This window comes from Grampus griseus (assembly GCF_964374135.1).
Source record: "Grampus griseus genome assembly, chromosome: 4".
NCBI lineage: Eukaryota > Metazoa > Chordata > Mammalia > Artiodactyla > Delphinidae > Grampus > Grampus griseus.
In genome coordinates, this window is record NC_138997.1 from 28,922,429 (window position 1) to 28,940,717 (window position 18,289).

General features: G+C 50.6%; 1 protein-coding gene across 1 annotated transcript in view; it reads left to right on the forward strand.

Moving 5' to 3' along the window:
• DCLK2 (doublecortin like kinase 2) overlaps positions 1-13,172 on the forward strand; it is a gene marked incomplete at both ends in the record, with an annotated part of 155,332 nt that extends 142,160 nt beyond the window's left edge. Inside the window, 4 exons of the mRNA XM_082653239.1 lie at positions 5,861-5,957; positions 6,817-6,897; positions 8,037-8,153; positions 12,972-13,172. Coding sequence (XP_082509365.1) covers positions 5,861-5,957; positions 6,817-6,897; positions 8,037-8,153; positions 12,972-13,172 — 496 coding nt within the window. The remainder of the gene's footprint in view (positions 1-5,860; positions 5,958-6,816; positions 6,898-8,036; positions 8,154-12,971) is intronic.
• Between the last annotated feature and the right edge of the window lie 5,117 nt (positions 13,173-18,289).

The window sequence follows — 18,289 nt, forward strand, 5'->3', positions numbered from 1 at the left end:
GTCATTCTTCCGTAAAACACACCCATAGTCCAGTGTCTATGATTTCCATTCTCAGTCTTTTTCAAGAGGAATAGATTTAAAGGTCCTTGTGAAGCAATCTGATCCTTCCAGGTAAGCCTTTTTCTAGTTCTTAAGAGTTGTCTCTTCGACAGCAGTTTTTTGGTTTTTTTTTTTTTTTTAATAAATTTATTTATTTTTGGCTGTGTTGGGTCTTTGTTGCTGTGCACATGCTTTCTCTAGTTGTTGAGGGCGGGGGCTACTTTTTGTTGCCGTGAGCGGGTTTCTCACTGAGGTGGCTTCTCTTGTTGCGGAGCATGGGCTCTAGGAGCACTGGCTCAGTAGTTGTGGCTCGTGGGCTGTAGAGCGCAGGCTCAGTAGTTGCGGCACACAGGCTTATTTGCTCCGTGGCGTGTAGGATCTTCCTGGACCAGGGCTCGAACCCGTTTCCCCTGCATTGGCAGGCGGATTCTTAACCACTGTGCAACCAGGGAAGCCCCCTCAACAGCAGGTTTTTTTTTTTGGCAGTTCTCGGGCCTCTCACTGCTGTGGCCTCTCCCGTTGAGGAGCACAGGCTCCGGACGCGCAGGCTCAGCGGCCATGGCTCACGGGCCCAACCGCTCTGCGGCATGTGGGATCTTCCCGGACTGGGGCACAAACCCGTGTCCCCTGCATCGGCAGGCGGACTCTCAACCACTGCGCCACCAGGGAAGCCCTCAACAGCAGTTTTTAAACAACTCACTTTGCAAAGCATTCGACCTAGTTCTTGTAGAAACAGGGAATTCTTTCTTTTTAAGTTTATTTTGTCCGTTCACATAATATTAAGTAGAATTACAAATACTTTTGGCATAAACAAAACTGGGAACAGCAGATTGACCCTTGGTGACCCTGCACTTCGCCTGGTGGCCACACATGGTGTTGGGGTGTGTGCTGGGGTCCACAGAGCGCACTCGCACCCAGCAGTCCATGACTAGGGGGCGTGTGGGGCTTTGACACAGCATCTCTTTTGATCAGTTCTGTCTCCCTCTTTGGGGCAAATGAACACTTTGAAGCAGAAGTTCATCTAATGGTGCATGTTTGATTTTCCTCTGAGTTTTCTTGAATGCTCTTTTCCTTTTAATCCCTTCTTTGTTCATTTTACAACTCTTTGTAGAGTAGCTCCTGGGGGCCAGGTACTATTCTAAGTGCTGGGAATCGAGTGGTGAACAAAACATATTCTCTGAGGCCATAGCGTTTACATTGTAGTATTCGGTCAGTAAGTGAAAAATAAGTTTATTCCATTACACCCCCCCACCCCGCATTTTATTGTGAAAGCTTTCAAACATACAGAAAAGTTGAAAGGTTTCTCTTTTTTAAATGATCGATTTTTAATTGAGTTGAACAGGTTTTTTTTTTTTGCTGACACTAAACACAAGAATGACAGAGATGTCAGTCTCTACTTGTGAGAGCCTTCTGGTGTAGATACGTCACGAGAATATTGATCAAGTAGAATAACTGAGCATATGAGGTCATGCTAAGTTGGGGGCATGCTGAGTTGAGGGCTAGAAATCACAAAAGGTTTCGTGAAAGATGTGACATTTGCGTGGGACCTTGTCCTTGTGGCCTGGGTTACGTTTCTATAGGTGGAAAGTTCTTTCCATCTGGCCATCAACATCATGGTTTTCCATCAAGATCATTGCTCAGGTGGGTTATACAGACTGTAGGATTACTGGACGTATCAGTTTTTGCTGAATAACAAACTCCCCCTAAAGGCAGGGGTGTAAATCATTCTGTGAGTCCATTGAGCAGTTCTTCTGCTCTGGGCTGGCTCAGTGGGGGCGTGAGGTCCAGTGTAGCCTCACTCATATGCCTGGTAGTTGGCTCAGTGTCAGCTGGGAAACAGCTATGACTTGGCCATGTGCCTTTCAGCATCTGGCGGGCTAGCACGGGCTTCACATGATGGTGGACACAGGATATCCCAAAGCAGCCAGAGCACTTTCCAAGTCTCTGCTTGCCGCACATTTCTTCATTGATGTCCCGTTGACCAAACGAAATCAAATAGCTAAGCCTGGGGTAAATGTGGGAGAAGGTTAAGTGTGTACACAGAGGGAGGGGGATCATTCGTGGCTATTTTTACAGTCACACTGTGCCCTGGCTGGTTTCAGTGATGACTTGTTTTGGGAACTAGTCAAGTGCAGAGGGTAGTGGGTTTATTTATTTTTTTTGGCGGTACGCAGGCCTCTCACTGCTGTGGCCTCTCCCGTTGTGGAGCACAGGCTCCGGACGCACAGGCCCAGCGGCCATGGCTCATGGACCCAGCCGCTCCGCGGCATGTGGGATCTTCCTGGACCGGGGCACGAACCCGCGTCCCCTGCATCGGCAGGTGGACTCTCAACCACTGTGCCACCAGGGAAGCCCCTAGGGTAGTGGGTTTTGATAGCAAGTAATTCTAGGACCATTTACAGTAGCGTTTCCCTCCTTGGTTAACCCAAGTTAAGAGCAGTTGGAAAAGGGTATCAGGGATCAGTTGTAGAGGAATGTGTGCTCACAACTCCCTCTAGTGTTGCCACTTGCCAGCGCAGCCTGGGAGTTTTTTCTTTGACTTTGCTTTTTACTTTTTAACAAAAGTGAGACTCAGATTGAACAATATGTATCTATTGTGACTTGTTATCCAATGGACAGCAGCTTCTTTGCGGGATCTTGAGATAAGTCTGGCTAATCAAAAGCAGTAAAACTACATTCTGAAAGCTGCTGCCTTAGATGTTATATTCAGAAGTTGGTCCTACAACTCTAGATAGCTTACTTTTGAAAATGTTTTCCCTCTTTCATACCATGTACCATGTTGTGATGAAAGAGAATCTATTATGTTAAATACTAGTTACAGAAACATCTTCACAGCGTACAGAGACATTCTGGATAGATTTTGTAACCTTCTATAATATAAAATATATTTATTTTTATATATTTTATATATCACATATATATAGCAAATTATGGAAATGGTCCTTTAAAGAATGATAAATGACTATGGTATAAGACAGATTATCTACTTAAATTTGTACCTAAAATAAAGGCCTTCAAACAGATATCTCAAAATATTTGTTTTCTACAAAAGATTATTTTCACCCAAAGCTTTTTAATTAAAATTGTTCCTTGGAATTGACAGTTTCAGCTTCTTTCACTGTAGCATCTCTCATTCTTCTTTTAGGGTTTTTGGGCTTTAGTCTTGGGCTGACATATATTTTCCCTCCAGTCTTTTCAACACCAGATTCATTGCTACTGAGAAGGATGTTGGTTTTTCAGAGGCAACTAGAAGTTTAGTTAATGCTTAAGCAAGTCTGTTCTTAGGGCCACTGACAAGTAATACTTGCCTGACTATGCTGAGGTATTTGATGTTTCTTTTAAAGACAAACACATACATACCCCCCTTGAAGTCAGATGTTTGCACATCATTTGTGAAATAGCTTACAACATTTTTTCAGGTTACCTCGTTCGACCTTTAATGACTTGGCATTGGAAAGAGTAGTACACCGACTCTTTTGCTGTTTTCAAAGTTTTTCTTAATGGGCATTTTCATACTTACAGCACTGTACTATTTAAGAATTAAAAAGTGCCTGAAGCATCTCAGCCAGATTGTACAGTATAAATGTGTTAATCCAGGGAAGATTTAATCAGAGAGGCTTTTATTATGTGACTACTAAGAAGGATAAATTCTCTTCAGCTCTGCTCTCGTGAGGGCAGCCCGGAATTCCCAAAGCTCTTGCAGTTCACAGCACGGGTCCTGAGGGTGCCATTCTAATTGCCAGGATCCTGGGGTTTTGTTGTTGACTTAGGCTGTTTTGCCAAGGACCTAAATCCTGCAGACACACCCCCAATGTTTTAGCTGTTTGTTAACAAAATAAAAGCCATAGATATTAAAAGAACATAAGCTAATCGAGATTCCAGAAAAATACCAAAAAGGAGATGAGTGCAGTCATAGACAAGAATGGCTAAAAAGAACAAATTCTGGAAATGGCTGACTTTTTTCTATCTCCTTCTAACATTGTCTCCTGGGGTCCTCCAATTTTCTAAAGATTTCTGTAAAATCCCATTGTGTTCTTAGATGCATCCTTTACTCATTTTGAAGGAGAGTTGAGCTGAATTAAATCAGTAGAGAAGTAACAGTGAAAAGGAAAGAAAATACTTAGACACGTAGAAAGAGTCTGTGCTCACTCCAAGAATATCACTTTTTAGGAGAGCGAGGTGGGTGGGGGCATCTTTTGCCTCGTCTGGTGATCTGGCCTGACTTGTGCTCCTCCGTGTGCTGCGTGACCCAGACGTCATGGACCAGCGGTGTCGATTCCGCTGGGCTTGGTTAGAGGTCATGAATGTTCACCGGCCCACAAACTCTACTCTTTTTTCCTAGAACAGGAACGAGGCAGCCACCTCATCACACAGCCCCCAAATTTGTCGCTGGACACTCCCCAGAGCGATGTATTTCTAGGGACACCACACTTGCCCTTGCAGACCCTGGAGGGCTGGTAGCATGAGCAGCCTCCTGTCCAGAAGGCTGGGCAGGGTCCCACGTGAGCACCCTGAGCAGTAAGTAGGCTGCAGGGAGCCTGTCGGGAGCTCCAGGAGGAATGCTGCACCCTTGCCGAGTGAGACGGAACTTCGCTCCTGGATTTTGATCTTGACCCCAGCAGTGCATCCTGAGTTTTCTCCTAGGGCTTTGTGATGGCCTAGAAAGCCAATGACTGTGTTCTCACTCGGGCCATTGATGTGCCCACCAAGGGAAGGGGCTCTGTGGCCGTGGGGATGCAGTTTTCTGGGAGGTAGGGGATGCCCAGCTTCCTGAATTTTTCCCAGCAGTGTTTCCATGGCGCCATCCATAAAAAGTCATCGTTTATCCTGTAGGCACCAGCTGTGTGTGCAGGTGCACCTTGGGGGGCGGGCAGGTAGGCACAGGGTGGGGAGGTTCGTTCACCCAGGGGTGGCGAGGTGGGTTTGCCTCAACCGTGCAGTTCTAGTCGATGTCCCTGGATGGGCTCTTTGTCTCGGACTGAGCTTCAATGAAAGGCAAGTTCCAAAGCGGGGAGCACATTGTGTCATGAATGTTTATCCAGATTCTGAACTCCTTGTGATGTTTTCGTATGTTGGCTGCTTCACTGATCTTTGGCTGTTTTCTTGGAAGAGTAGAAAGAGGAAGGACAAGGAGATCTGACTCAAATGTGCTGCTTTTCCCCTCTTACTACCACGAGAGACTGAGGGCAGGTGCTGAGCTTGTTTTTTGCTGAAATGAGGATTTACATCATTTGTGAATGCCATTTTTTTCTTGAGTCTTTTTTTATCGTGGAAAAATATATGTAACATAAAATGTATCATTTAAACCATTTGTAAGTGTATAGTTTTAAGGGTTAGGTGGTATTAAGTACATTTACAATGTTGTACAACCATCACTACCGTCCATCTTTGGAACATCTTCGTCTTTCCACGTTGAAACCCTGTACCCACTGAACAAAGTTCTTGCATCTTTGTCTCTTCTCTCTCCCCACTCCCTCTCTTCCCCCTCTCTCCCTCCCCCCTCTCCCCCTCTCCCCCTCTCCCTCATCCTCTCTTTCCCTCCCCCTTCCCTCCGCCCCCCCCCATTTCTCCCCATCTCTCCCCACCTCTCCCCTCCCCCACACACACCTCCCTCTTTCTCTGTGATTCCCAGGCCGGAAATGTTCTTCGGTTCTTTGTCTAAAAGGGAAAGAGTCATCCCAAATGCAGTTGAGATCCACAGCTGAGCTATGAAATGCCTAAGCCAGAGAGACTGGACTCCTCCCCTGCCTTCCCATGAGCATTTTGTTAAAAACTGTATGGTGACTCTGACTCTTTCTCTGTTTCTCCATCACTGACTTAGTGAGAACAATCTCCAGGAAGATCTCTTCGACCAGATCTTGGCTGGGAAGCTAGAGTTTCCGGCCCCCTACTGGGACAACATCACAGACTCAGCCAAGGTACCCATCCAGGCCCGTTTCTAGGGGTTGCGTCGTGTTGAGGGTCCTCACGCATTGTGTGGGGCTGTAGCAGCTCTTGGTGTTGAGCTCCGTGTCTGTCTTGACTTTTTTTTTTTCTTTTTTTTGTGGTACGCGGGCCTCTCACTGTTGTGGCCTCTCCCGTTGCGGAGCACAGGCTCCGGACGCGCAGGCTCAGCGGCCATGGCTCACGGGCCCAGCCGCTCCGCGGCATGTGGGATCTTCCCGGACCGGGGCACGAACCCGTGTCCCCTGCATCGGCAGGCGGACTCTCAACCACTGCGCCACCAGGGAAGCCCCTGTCTTGACTTTTAATGTGTGGTTCTTCATTAAGTTCCTTCCTCAGTGTGGTCTCTGAAATGCTTAACCAAATTCTGAAAGCTGGACTGGCTGTCGTCCCAGTTTGCTGCTACTGTCCTCCTGCGCTCCTCTAAGCCCTAAACGTTTGTTCTTTCATTTATTCAAGAAATGTGTTACGGACACCCGTCAGACTATAGGGGTGGATTTGTGAGACCTGCTGAATTGCCAAAAGGAGCAGCACTGCAGTTCTGCGCTGTGGAATGATGACAATGGCCGGAACTCTTAGGAGAGAACATCTTGGGTTTAATGTAGATTCGGGAGAGACCTCTTCCTCTCTCAGTGCCGCTGACACGAGGCAGCTGTGTCTGCGTAATTGCCTCCTAGGCACGGGCAGTGGAGGTGATAATAGCTTTTGCATTCAAACGGCTGAGCAGCTGTGTTGGCTGTTCTTTGAAGTACTTGGTGCAAACTCAAGATTTCTGTGTTGATGCTGGAATTACCCCCTGTCGCCTGCTCTATCACCTTCTTTATTTCTTTCCAGGAATTAATCAGTCAAATGCTTCAGGTAAACGTTGAAGCGCGGTGCACTGCGGGACAGATCCTGAGTCACCCCTGGGTATCAGTAAGTACCCCACGTCCCCGGGGAACCAACATCTCTGTGTCCTGTGGCCAACAGCGTGCTTCCTCGCCAGGGCTTTTGCGCAGGCAAAGTTCTGCATCCAAGTTCCGTGGAGGATTAAATGTCTGTTTTCTCTAATGAGCAAGTAGCATGAAGTCACTTCTCTGGGAGAAAGTGGTTGGCACCAGGATCCCGCTCTGTGAGTGACCTGGCACGTCACTGTCCCTTCCTGGGCCTCAGTTTCCTTATCTGTGAGAAGAAGGGTTTGGCCAGGATGCTCTCTAAGGAGCTTTTTTCTGTCATCCTGGGGTTTGAGAGTTTTTAGGATTTGCCCAGAGATGAGCCTGTGTCAGACCCTGGTCTCTGTCTTCATGGCATGTGGTCCCAGGAGCACTCCTGCTGCAGGCGGCCTGGCTGGGACGCGGTCCTGCCAGAGACAGGCAGAGGATGTGTGACGTTGCCTGGAATTTCTCTGAGCTTGGGCGGTGGCTCTGGGCTCGTGGTAAACACGATCCACGAAATGGCAACAGCAGGAGAGGCTGCGTCCCCCTCAGTCCTGGAGGCTCCGGGACAGTGACGTTAATTCAGGGGCTTTTGCTGACTTTGGCTCCCCAGGCACCGCTGCCACCCACTGTCCCACACGTCCCAACCTTTCCGTTCAAACTCTCTGGGTCCTGCTAAGTGACTTGGCTCTTGGGCCAAGTAGCTGACATGCCGTATTTTTTAAATGAGCGATCAGGACTAACAGCTACCTGCATTCTTGATTAAAATGATAAACTGTTCATGAATTTTGATGTTTCCGTGGGAGGGCTCTATACTGAATTAGGTGGCATTTGTGCTGTGGGGGGAGGGTCTCAGAACCCTGTAGAATGTCCTTGTGCCACTGGGACCTCTGCCCTCTCCTCAGCCCCCTTCAGACCTAAGGAGGGAGGTGACTGGCAGAGGGTCTTTCCGAGGGCAGGGGACTGGTGAATAATGGTAATCATTTCTAATTACTTCACTTAGATTGTTCCCCCGACCTTGTGGCTCAGATGGGCCCATTTAGGAGGAGATGGTGGTGGTGACGGCTGGTGTGTGACTGCTGAGGAAGAGACAACATAGACGTGAGAATCAAAGGCAGTGTATTTGATTCTTTCCTGTAGGACGATGCTTCCCAGGAGAATAATATGCAGGCTGAAGTAACAGGTAAACTCAAACAGCACTTTAATAACGCGCTCCCCAAACAGAACAGCACCACCACCGGGGTCTCCGTTATCATGGTAAGTAGAATGGGTGGTTCTGCCCTTGGGCAGCTGCAGCGTCTGGCTCACTGCTCGGCGACATCGAATCTTATCAAGTCAGCCGCCAGGCGCTTCCCTCACGCGGCCGTGGGTGCTGTCGTGTTCCTCTCCACTTCAGGAATGGCTTGGCACGTGAAGGGCACCCTTTGGCCGGCTCCCAGGCCTCGGGTCCTGGGATCAGAGGTTGCGCAGGTCCCAGCAAGGCCAGGCTGATGGGCCCCTGGCCGGGGCGTCCCAGCCTCTTCTCCTGGGCTTGGTGGCCTCCAGGCAGCTGCTTCTGTCTCATCCCTGCTTTCCCGTCTAGAGAGCGGTTCCCAAGCCCAGGTGGCCCTTACAGCAAAAGGAAGTGACTCCCTGACTACTCAAGGCCTCAGAAAGAGATTATTTGAGCTTTGAATGATTCTTTGGAACTTGGGATAAGAAACAGCCAGAGTTAAGCAAATTCCATTTTAAAAAGTCAGTGTTTTGTGTTTTTTAAAAGTTCAGAAGAATGAAAAAAATGTATTAGTTTTTTCAGGGTTAGTAAAATTGTACGAGAAGTCAGTAACAGTGATCCCCATATTTTTTCAAATCCTTCTTCCAAAATGTTTTTAAAAAGGCAGCTTACCTGAATCCACAAACATAGCAGATGAAAAGTGGCATTAAAATAAGTGAAGCAGCATGAAAGTAAGTTCAGCAAATGGGAGAAGAAGGCAGAAAAAATAAAACTGAGCCAGAAGCGTGGCGCGCACCCTCCCACCAGCTGTCCAGACCCAAGTCCTCGCCCAAGTGGGGCCGTGAAACTGGCCCCCGGCGTGTCCGCACCTGCTCCGGTGCCGTGTGTAGAGCACGGGTCCTCGGCGTGATCTCCGTCCCGCGCACAGGATCAGGGAGCCGCGGCCGGGAGTCTGGCTTTCTCCGGAGGCGGGGGCCTGAGCTGGGTCTTGGCCACCCCAGTACTGCAGGGATCTGTGGAGCCGGACAGCTCCGTCACCTTGACCTCAGGACAGGCCCTCACCCTCTGGAAAGGCTCGATGTCCTAGCGACTGGGAGGAAAGCAGTTGCTTATTCTCAGGGCGCACCGTAGCCTCGGAAGCTTCCCAGCGAGGACGCGGGTCCAGGCAGAGGCAGAGAGAAGCCCCGCCCCCTCGTGAGTGCGGGAGGCGGGCTGCTCCTGGAGCCTCCACCACCGTCCTGGCACCGCCGCACCGTCCTCCTCCCCCTGGGTGGGTGGCGGCGCTCCCCGCTCCAGCCCCCAGGCCAGGCTTGCAGGCTGATGTGCTGCCGGACTCGCGAGTGGGGGTGATGATGGACTCCGGGCCGAAAGAGCGGGAAGGCCTCTTGAGCTGTGGTTTTCCTGGCGTCTCAGCAGTGTTCTGCAGAGAGCCTGAGAAAGTCAGAGTTGTCACGGAGTGTCAGCTTAAACCCTTTGCAAAGAACCATCTTGACTGAGCATGAGAAAGTTCTCAGGCGGTTCACCCTTGAGAGCAAGGCTGCCGGCTGGGGTAAGGGGTCACCGCCCTGCCTCCGGCTGCGTTGTTAGGCAGCTTCTGGGGAAATTTACAAAAATTTAAAATTTAAAAAATTTAAAATTAAAAAATGCGCCCAGGGCTTACGGCAGCTCTCCCCTCATTCCCTGGGTCACCCGTCAACTCACGGCCCAGATGGGAATGGATGGCCCAAGGCCTGTGGCCCACCAAGGTTCTGGAATGATCAGCCCTTCTGCCTTTTGGCCCAGTATAGGCTCTGTTCTGGTTAAGGACGTTTAGGTTCTCTCAGACAGAAACTACATCTCCCGGTTTACACATGGCATTTTTCCATTTGCTGATGGATTTCAACTGTTAAATTTCAAACTCCTGAGCTTTAACCGGATGTTTGTGTGAATGAACAATGCTTTATTGTGATTCCAGCGGTGATTGTGAAAGTTGTGTGTTCCCGTGTGTGTTCAGTGTCATCTTGGGCATGTTGGTAGGGTTCCATCTAACCCCGCATTCCGTACACAACTCCACAGCTCGTTAGCTCTGGGGAGGTGCTGACAACGTCATCACGCTCACTGCTTACGGGGGAATCAGTAGAGCCTGCCTCTGGGGGTACCGGTTCTCCATGGCCAAAAAGCTGGCCTGTGAATTCTGGCTTGTCCCCCTGAGCAGCGGTGAGCAGGCCTCCGCAGGGATGTCATACTCATCCTTCCCCGACCGAGGACCTGGCGTGGTTGCGTCCGGGCAGCTCGCAAGGCTTCTGTGTCGTCTGCCTCGCTCTCTTCACCAGTACTGTGCGTCTTTGTGTCCTGCCCTTGGGAACAGTTTCAAATGTTTTCTTAAAAATCATTATTCACAAATGAGTCTCCCTGGTATTTATATGTTCTCATAACTGGGGTATGTGAGGCTTATGTGGTTTCCTACAGATACAAATAGCAGTGGAAACAGGGCATAAATGTTCTGAGGCGGAGCCCTCAGGAACGGCTGTGTCGCTCCCAGACGGAACCTTGCTCTCCGCTGCCACCCCTAGTGTTCTCTCTGCCTTGGCCCCCCACGCCCCCCAAAGGATTGGAGCCTGAGGCTCTGGTGAGAAAATGATAGGGTAGGAATGGTAAATAACGGTGCAAGAAAGTCAAGTTGATGCTGTTGTCTGCATTTTGTTTGACAGTTTGATTTGACAGTTTGAGAGACACTTCAGAGTTTCACTCTGTACCCCGTTGAGACTCTGGGGACCCCGGAGCAGAATTCTGGTATTCAACATGCTATGCTTCATCAGAGCCGCCTCTAATTGTCACCCCTCTTAAATCTGCATGCTTCTCTTGGACTTTGACACCAGCATCCAGCTCTCAGCTCCTCATGGGTGCAGGTCTCCTGTACCTACTGACACCCGTTTCAGCCAAACGCAGCCTTGGAAACTTTACTTAAAACTTCTCGCCTTGCCACGTTGCCTTCCTTCCCAGACCAAAAGCTGGCGAGTGCACGGGAGGAGAACTCCAGTCGTTCTCCTGCTAAAGGCTGTTTTTCACTTAGGTGAAAAAGCATCTTTCTGTGAATGAGAGCATAAGATGGGGACCTTTGTGAAGGCTTTTGTTCTCTTTCTGCAAATACATTTCCAAAGATGCATTTTTAGCAGTAAGACAGTGTAGGGTCAGCTAGGCTTTGGGATAGGAGAACACGATTGGATAGGATTTTGGTTTAAGACGGGCCTGTGGTTTCAGAATGCACTTGCATTTGCTCTGGCTTATCCTTAGATGCTTAAGAAAGGACCGTGCACCTGCAGAGGGGGCTCACCACCTCGCCCAGAAGAGGCCATCTCGTGGTGGGAAAGGGAATGATAAGAAACCCCTTCTCGCTGCATTTTGCAGCCTTGTAGCTGACCGGAGAAAGGATGGATTCAAAAAGAGTGCTTCCCCACTCGGGGATTATGCTTCTTTCAGGGGGGAAGTTGGGAAGGATTTGGGCTTAAGATAGACAAAACTGTTTCGACTGTGTTGCTTCTGTTGAAAGTAAGTCTAGTTTCTGTCCCCGCTTCTCTCCTCGCCCCTCTTGCCTCTCACGCCGCCTGCATTGCTTTCCTCTGACTAGGTCCCAGGCGATGGTATGTACTAACTGCACAGCAGTGCTTCCTTCCGCTGCACACAGCGTCTTCTTGACGGGAAGGGAAGAGGAGAAATAACTGCGGGACTGTTGCTTTCTTCTACCCAGGGGAAGTTTTATGGTAGAAAAAAGTGAATGCCACCTCTCCCCGCTTTCAGTGTTTTCACTGAGGGGTGGCCTGGCCTCTGCTCATACTGGGAGCTTGGTAGCTTGTTAAAGAGCGATGCTGAGTTTCTGATTTGGCTTGTCCACAGTTACCTCTTCTCCAGGTAACGGAAATTGTCCTTGGCAATCCCTGAGCGTTCAGCCCGAGCTGGGAAGGGCCTGTGGAGAGCACCTGTCTTCCAGTTGACACCAAGTGCCCCAAAGGCAGCCGCCCAAGTCTGTCCTAGGAAGCCCCATTGTTCATATTTTCTCCAGACGTTTTTTTCCTTCCAGTAAGAGTACTGGAAGAATCAGTGGTGCATTTCCCCCTCAAGGTGGTTAGACCACAAAAGGACTTCTGGTCCACGTGCCTTGTAGCTAAAGGTGCCTGAGAACCGAAAGCTCCGCATGTTTGGAAAACCCAGTGAGAGGGCTGCTGGCCGGGCCTGCCTGGCCAAGCAGAAGTCCGCAAGCCCACTCAGAGGAGGAGGAAGGCAGGTCAGGGCCAACCTCCCAGGCTCGGGTCAGGAGGTAAGACGACTTCTGCGCCCCTGGAGCAGGGGAGCAGGTTAAAGCCCTTGGGGGTGTGACAGGATAAGACACCCACACAAAGAAGAGAAGAGCAGGGAGGAGATGGTGGAGGATGGAAAGATGGGTAATGCAGCACCATCGATTCCCAGGGCTTCCATAGGTTACGGGGCACCGGTGTGATGCAGGGGTGGGAGGTACTTACTATAGATGACCTGTGAGTATTCTTCGAATCCCCGACGGGGAACCTTTAGAAGAGTTAGCTGTCAGGGACCTCGCATTCTTACGGGGTTTGCTTCTTGTCCAGGACTCTTCTGGGCTCAGGGGCGTGGGGAGAAGCGCCCCGAACCCAGGCAGCTGGGAGCCGGAGCCGGGGAGGATCTGCCCAGGCCGCGTCCAGGGCAGTAGGAGCAGAGGCCGCGGCGCCGGGGACGGGCTGGCCCTTGGGCTGCCATCGGGGGCAGCCGGGCGTTACTTCTCCTCTACTGTTCCCGCCGTGCATGCTCTGCGCGCCCTGCTCGCGGTGCCGGGACCGAGGCGGCGGGCTAACTGTCTCCTGATCTCTTCTCAGAACACGGCTCTAGATAAGGAGGGCCAGATCTTCGGCAGCAAGCTCGGCGCGGACGGCAGCCGGCCCGGCCTGGAGCCCGCTGTCCCGGAGCCCCCTGCCCCGGAGCCCTCTGCGTCCCCCGAGTCGCCCCCGCGCTCTCCTGCCGCCGCCGCCGCCGCGGAGTGCGAGCGGGCGGGGACCTGGCGCCGCCACCGCGACTGACCGGCTGCCGCCGCCGCCCGCATCGCTGCCCGCACCGCGCATCGCATCGCCGGGGTGGAGAGCGCGCGCCTCCAGGGCCACCGCTTCCCGCGCGCTCCGCTCGGGTCCTGGAGGGGCCTGTGCGCGTCGCCTTCGGGGACAGGTCCTCGGAGTGGCTTCGTTTAAATTCTCTGTCTTCTCAGTTCAGTGGACATTTGACGGCGTCACCAGGAGAATGTGCAACTTTTATCTGACATTGAGCGCATTTTTATAGAAACACTTTGGATGCACCAAGATCTTTCTCTTATTTAAGTAAACTCAGGAGGGCTCCCTTTTTCTTACAAGCAACTCAGAACTGCGTCTGTCCCTTTGTGGGTGCCCTTCCTCTGCTGACGGGGGTCGGGGGCTGACTTCCCGCGCAAGGCTCGGAGCCCGAGCGGACACGCTGGTCCCGGTACTCCGCCCAGCCTCGGGGGCTCGTCTAGGACGACACTGGCTCTGGACTTGGGCGCAGACCGCAGGGAAGGCCGTTTCTTCCCTCGAAGTTGTGTTTCCCTGACTCTTCCCACGACCGTATTAGAAAATGCTGACGATCTTGTCCTTGGGGCTTTTTAATGAGAGGCGTGGTGCATGCCGCGTCGCCGGGGCGCTTCCTTCTCCAGGTCCGGCTGCGGGCAGAGCAGGACCAACCAGCGACCCCAGGAGCCGCCGGAGCCTCCCTTCTCCATCTGCTTTTCATCTGCAGCGGCGGCAACAACCCCCAGGAAGCGCGGGGCACAGTCGGGACTGGGCGGGAAGGTGCCTGCAGACATCCTCTGTTACTAACCTTCTGGAAGGCTGCTGGCAGTTTTTCCTTTTTTCCCACCACCCTGCTCTTTTTAATGATTGTATATAATCAGTGAATTTGTTTTACCTGCTCATCTTCTAAACGGGTGGGCCTGTAGTTCATTCTCATTGTTAGACTTTTGCCGCCTACAAGTGTATCCAATAAACTTTTCCTTCTTGAGAAATAGCCGTCAGGGTGGGTAGAGGTTCCTGCGTGGTGGTTTTGCAAAGAGTGTGCGGTCAAAGCAACACCTCCCCGGCCCAGGTTCTGGCTGGTGCCGGTGTTTGTTTTTGTCTCGGGGTCGCAACGGGGAAGAGAGGTGCTTGGGAAGAACACACGCAGGTGCACCTGGAAGTGTGTTTGATTACAGGTGCAGAAACTCACAAAAGCTCAAAAACGAATAGAGATTATTAGCGTACAACAGAGGACTTCGATGGAACCAGAGACAGGAAGGTCAGGCTTTATAGGAAATGGGGAGCTGTTCTCGTCCGTCTGTGTCTGTCTCAGAGACTGTGCCGTCTCCTGTCTCTGCTTCTTTCATTGCGTTTTGGCTCTTGGTTTCTGTTCTCTCATAACGTCTGCTTGCCTGGGCTCTGGCTTAGCCTGCAACTGCTTCTGTCCCCAGCTTCGCAAGGCTGTACAGCTCCACGGCTTGAAACCGTATCTTTCAGCTCTGGTTCTCTTCGTTCACATTGCTGTGTGATGATTTCTCTCTGGGCTGGTGCTGACCTGTGATCCAAACCAGAGGCAGGTGACAGGATGCAGATGGGCTTCCTGGGCACACAGCTCCAGTGGGTGCAGGCTTCAAGAGAGGGTAGTGATGGGCAGGTCCAGAACATTCTGCCTGTCGCTCTTCTCACTGGTTAAAGAGCAAGCTTTTTCATAGCTTCCAATAGAAAAATGTTTGTTAATGGCAGCGAAGAGCTAATGTCAAAGAAAGAGGAGAAAAATGAGGATAGTGAAAATGAAAATGGAAGAATGACGGAGCGAGGCCTTTAGTGTACTGATCGGAGCCTGAAACTCGACCCCATCTCTCAAACTGCAAGGTTCAAAGACGTTTGCTAAAGACTTAAGAAAACATATGGCCAGGGCAGTGCCAGTCACTGGCGACAGGAGCTGGAGCACCTTCTGTCCCGCACATGCTCCCACGTTCTGTGGCACCCTTGGGTGGCCTGGAGACAGGAGTAGGCTGAGCTGGGTGTGGCACCGTGGCCTAGCAGTGGCCAAGCAGTTCTTTAGTAATGAATCCCACAAACACCTAGAGTGTTAAGCGGTGGTAAAGGAACAAGCCCAGAAGTCAGATGACATAACCCGGGTCATAGAACTGGCAGGAGACAGAGCCATGATGTGGTTTCAGATTCCACGGACATCAAACCTGGGCTCTTTTGAAGGCAGCCTGTTGTCCAGGGTAAATCAAGGCCTGGACATGAGTGGTCATCTAGCGGAAGATCCTAACTAAAGGCTCCGACACCACAGCAAATTGTTCATTCACCCACACATTTAGCAAATGTTATTGAGCTCTTATTCTGGTCTCAGGATCCAAATTAAATAGAGGTCCTTTATTGCTGGGTTCCTCCGCTCCCGCACTGAGAGAGAGGCATGTGCTTGGTTTATGTTCATCCCCTTATTCCAGCAGGGGAGCCATGTCTACAGAAGTTGACCTTTGAATAGAGCAAGGGAAGCCGTGACCTGCCGAAGCCATCGCGGGCCGCCTGCTGGGCCCAGCCAAGAGTCAGCGGGAGTCTGTCTCTCTTTCTTCAAAAAGGTTGCCGTGACGTGAAAGTACATGGAATATACAGATGGAAGCATTTGGCGTAACTCCCCCAGAATATCTGCATGAATAAGATTGTGAAACGTGAATCAGGAGATGGGGGACGGTTCAGAACAGATAAATCATATTGAAAGAAGAGTGCTGGGTAGTGATGCTGTCTTGGAGGAGGACTTTTAGGGCAGTTTGCCATCCCATGGAAATACAATGTAAGCCACATAATTTAACATTTTCTGGTACCATATTAAAAAAATCTAAAAAGGAACAGGTGAAATTATAGTATAGTTTATTTAACCCACTATATCTAAATACATCCCTTTAAAGTATTATTTCAACATGTGACCAATGTAAAAAAAAATCATTGGGATACTTTACCTTATTTCTTTGTCCTAAGTCTTTGAAACCTGGTGTGTATTGACATGTATGGTACATCTCAGGTTGGACCAGGCACATTTCAAGCGTTTAGTAGCCTCGTGTTGCTCCGCCTGCCAAGCTGGACAGTGCAGCTCTAAAGAAAGGCCACAGCACTCAGTTTCCTTGTTTTGTTTAGTTTTGCATATGATGTGTATGACAATGCAGAAGGAACCCTTATCCACTGTTTTAAATGGGATGGACTGATTTAAGACGATCTCAGCAGGTTAGAGCACTGATCCAAACCTGAGATGTGAAATCAAAGCGCGAAGTCCTGTGATTCAGTGGCCAAGGCTTGGCGTTCACTGCTTCACGGGAAAGATCTGGGAGGGGAGAAGTGCAAAGAGCATCACGTCATTAGGCGCCAACAGAACTGCTTAAACGTTAGCATAACCTTAAGCTGCATCCTGAAAAGTCCGTGCAGATCGTGGGCAGCGTGAGTCGAACCTCCCAGGTACGGCTCTGCGCTGGGGCCTCGGGGTGTGTGTGTGGTGCAGATGAAGCAACCATCGCCCGAAAGAAGGCAGCCAGGGTGGCGCGGGGTTTAAAGCCCTGGGAACCAAGGACTGGTGGAGAAGCGGTCAGGTGTTGCTTAGGAAAACCCAGAGGCACCTCCGCCTGATGTGTGGCTTCACAGTGGACTGCTCTGTGGCAGGGGCTGCAGACCTCTTTTGGGCGCTCTGGGTGGTGGCCCGAGGTCAGTGGGTAGGAGGCATGAGGGTCAGGTGTGAACGCAGCGTCGCAGGAGCAGCCCGGTGACAGAATTCGCTGCTTTCTAAAGGAGCGATTGTCTAGTTCTGGGAAATGCCTAGGTGCTAAATAATAACAAAAGCTCATAGTCTGTACAGAGTTATCTCACACTGTCTTGTTTGAGCCACACCACAGCCCTGAGAGAACAGCTAACATCCCTGTTCAGCAAATGAGGAAACTCAGATGGGTCTCGAGCTGACGGAGCCTGGACATGCCTCTCCCGGCCCCGGGGCAGGTGTCCTGGGAGCTGCTGTGCCCCTCCAGGTGGTCAGGGATGCTTTAGGGGTAGCGCCTGTGTCCTAAGGTGGAGGTGGGCTGGGCTGGGGAAGACACCTGACAAAGTGGTAGAAAATCGAGGCGGCTAAGAAGTTCCCAGGGCAGGGGTGTGTGAGTCCTGTTAGATGAAGGAAGGCAGTAGTCTCTCTGAGGGAGGCGGATGTGTGCAACTTTGGTTAGTCTTGGCCAATGGATTTTAAGGGGCTATTTTATGATAAAACCCGCAGCCTTGAACTCAGTGGGGGTGTGTTACCATCACTGAGCAGCTGAGCGGAAGAAAAAGGTATTTGGTACAGAGACTGAGCTGCTCGTGCCATACTCCTCACACAGGAGCCTCCTTCATTTGGGGCAGGGCTGGCAGCATGGCCTTTGGCGGTCAGGAGGGTTTCAGCCCGAGTTTGATGGTGTGAGGCTGGGCACTTGCCTGTGCTGGCACTAAGGTCAAGCCTGGGGAGTGTCTCTCAGCTGATCCAAGTCTGAAGCTGCAGCACAGCCAGCTGCTTCTGCCAGGCTCCCCCAGAATCTTGGTTTTGGCAAGGAAAAATATTCCTGAACTTGAGACAGGAAAATGATTCACGGCATGTTTCTGGCACGTGACTGCCGTGGAATTCAGAGGAACATTTGTAGGTCACCTGCTTCCCTTGCCTGCAGGTCAGACCACCCTGTTCTCTAGAAGGAACGATGTGAGGCCCTCTGGTTTGAGCAATCTGCATTTCTGGCTCAGAGAGGCAGGGCAGGGAGTGATGTGTCAGTGTCATTCATCGTAGCCTTGGGCTTTTATATGGTGATCATGTGATTTGGGGGACCCAGGAAATGCATCACGGACTCTACTTTTCATATCTATTGAAAAGAAAGATCCAAAAGATGTTTCTCCCACTCACCTGAGAGAAAATAGAAGAGGTAGGATTAAAAATTTTTTTTTAATTTTACTTTTTTGATCTGCTACTTTATATATGGTCTTTGCCTTCCCAGCTTCCTTGCTTTTCCCTGCAGTGATAACTTGAGATGCCTATAGAATTAACATCATTACACTTTATGCTACAGAAAAGGGAGGTAGCAAGGCTGACTGCCCTCCTAGTTGAAGTGGAAAACACTTTCCTCCGTCTG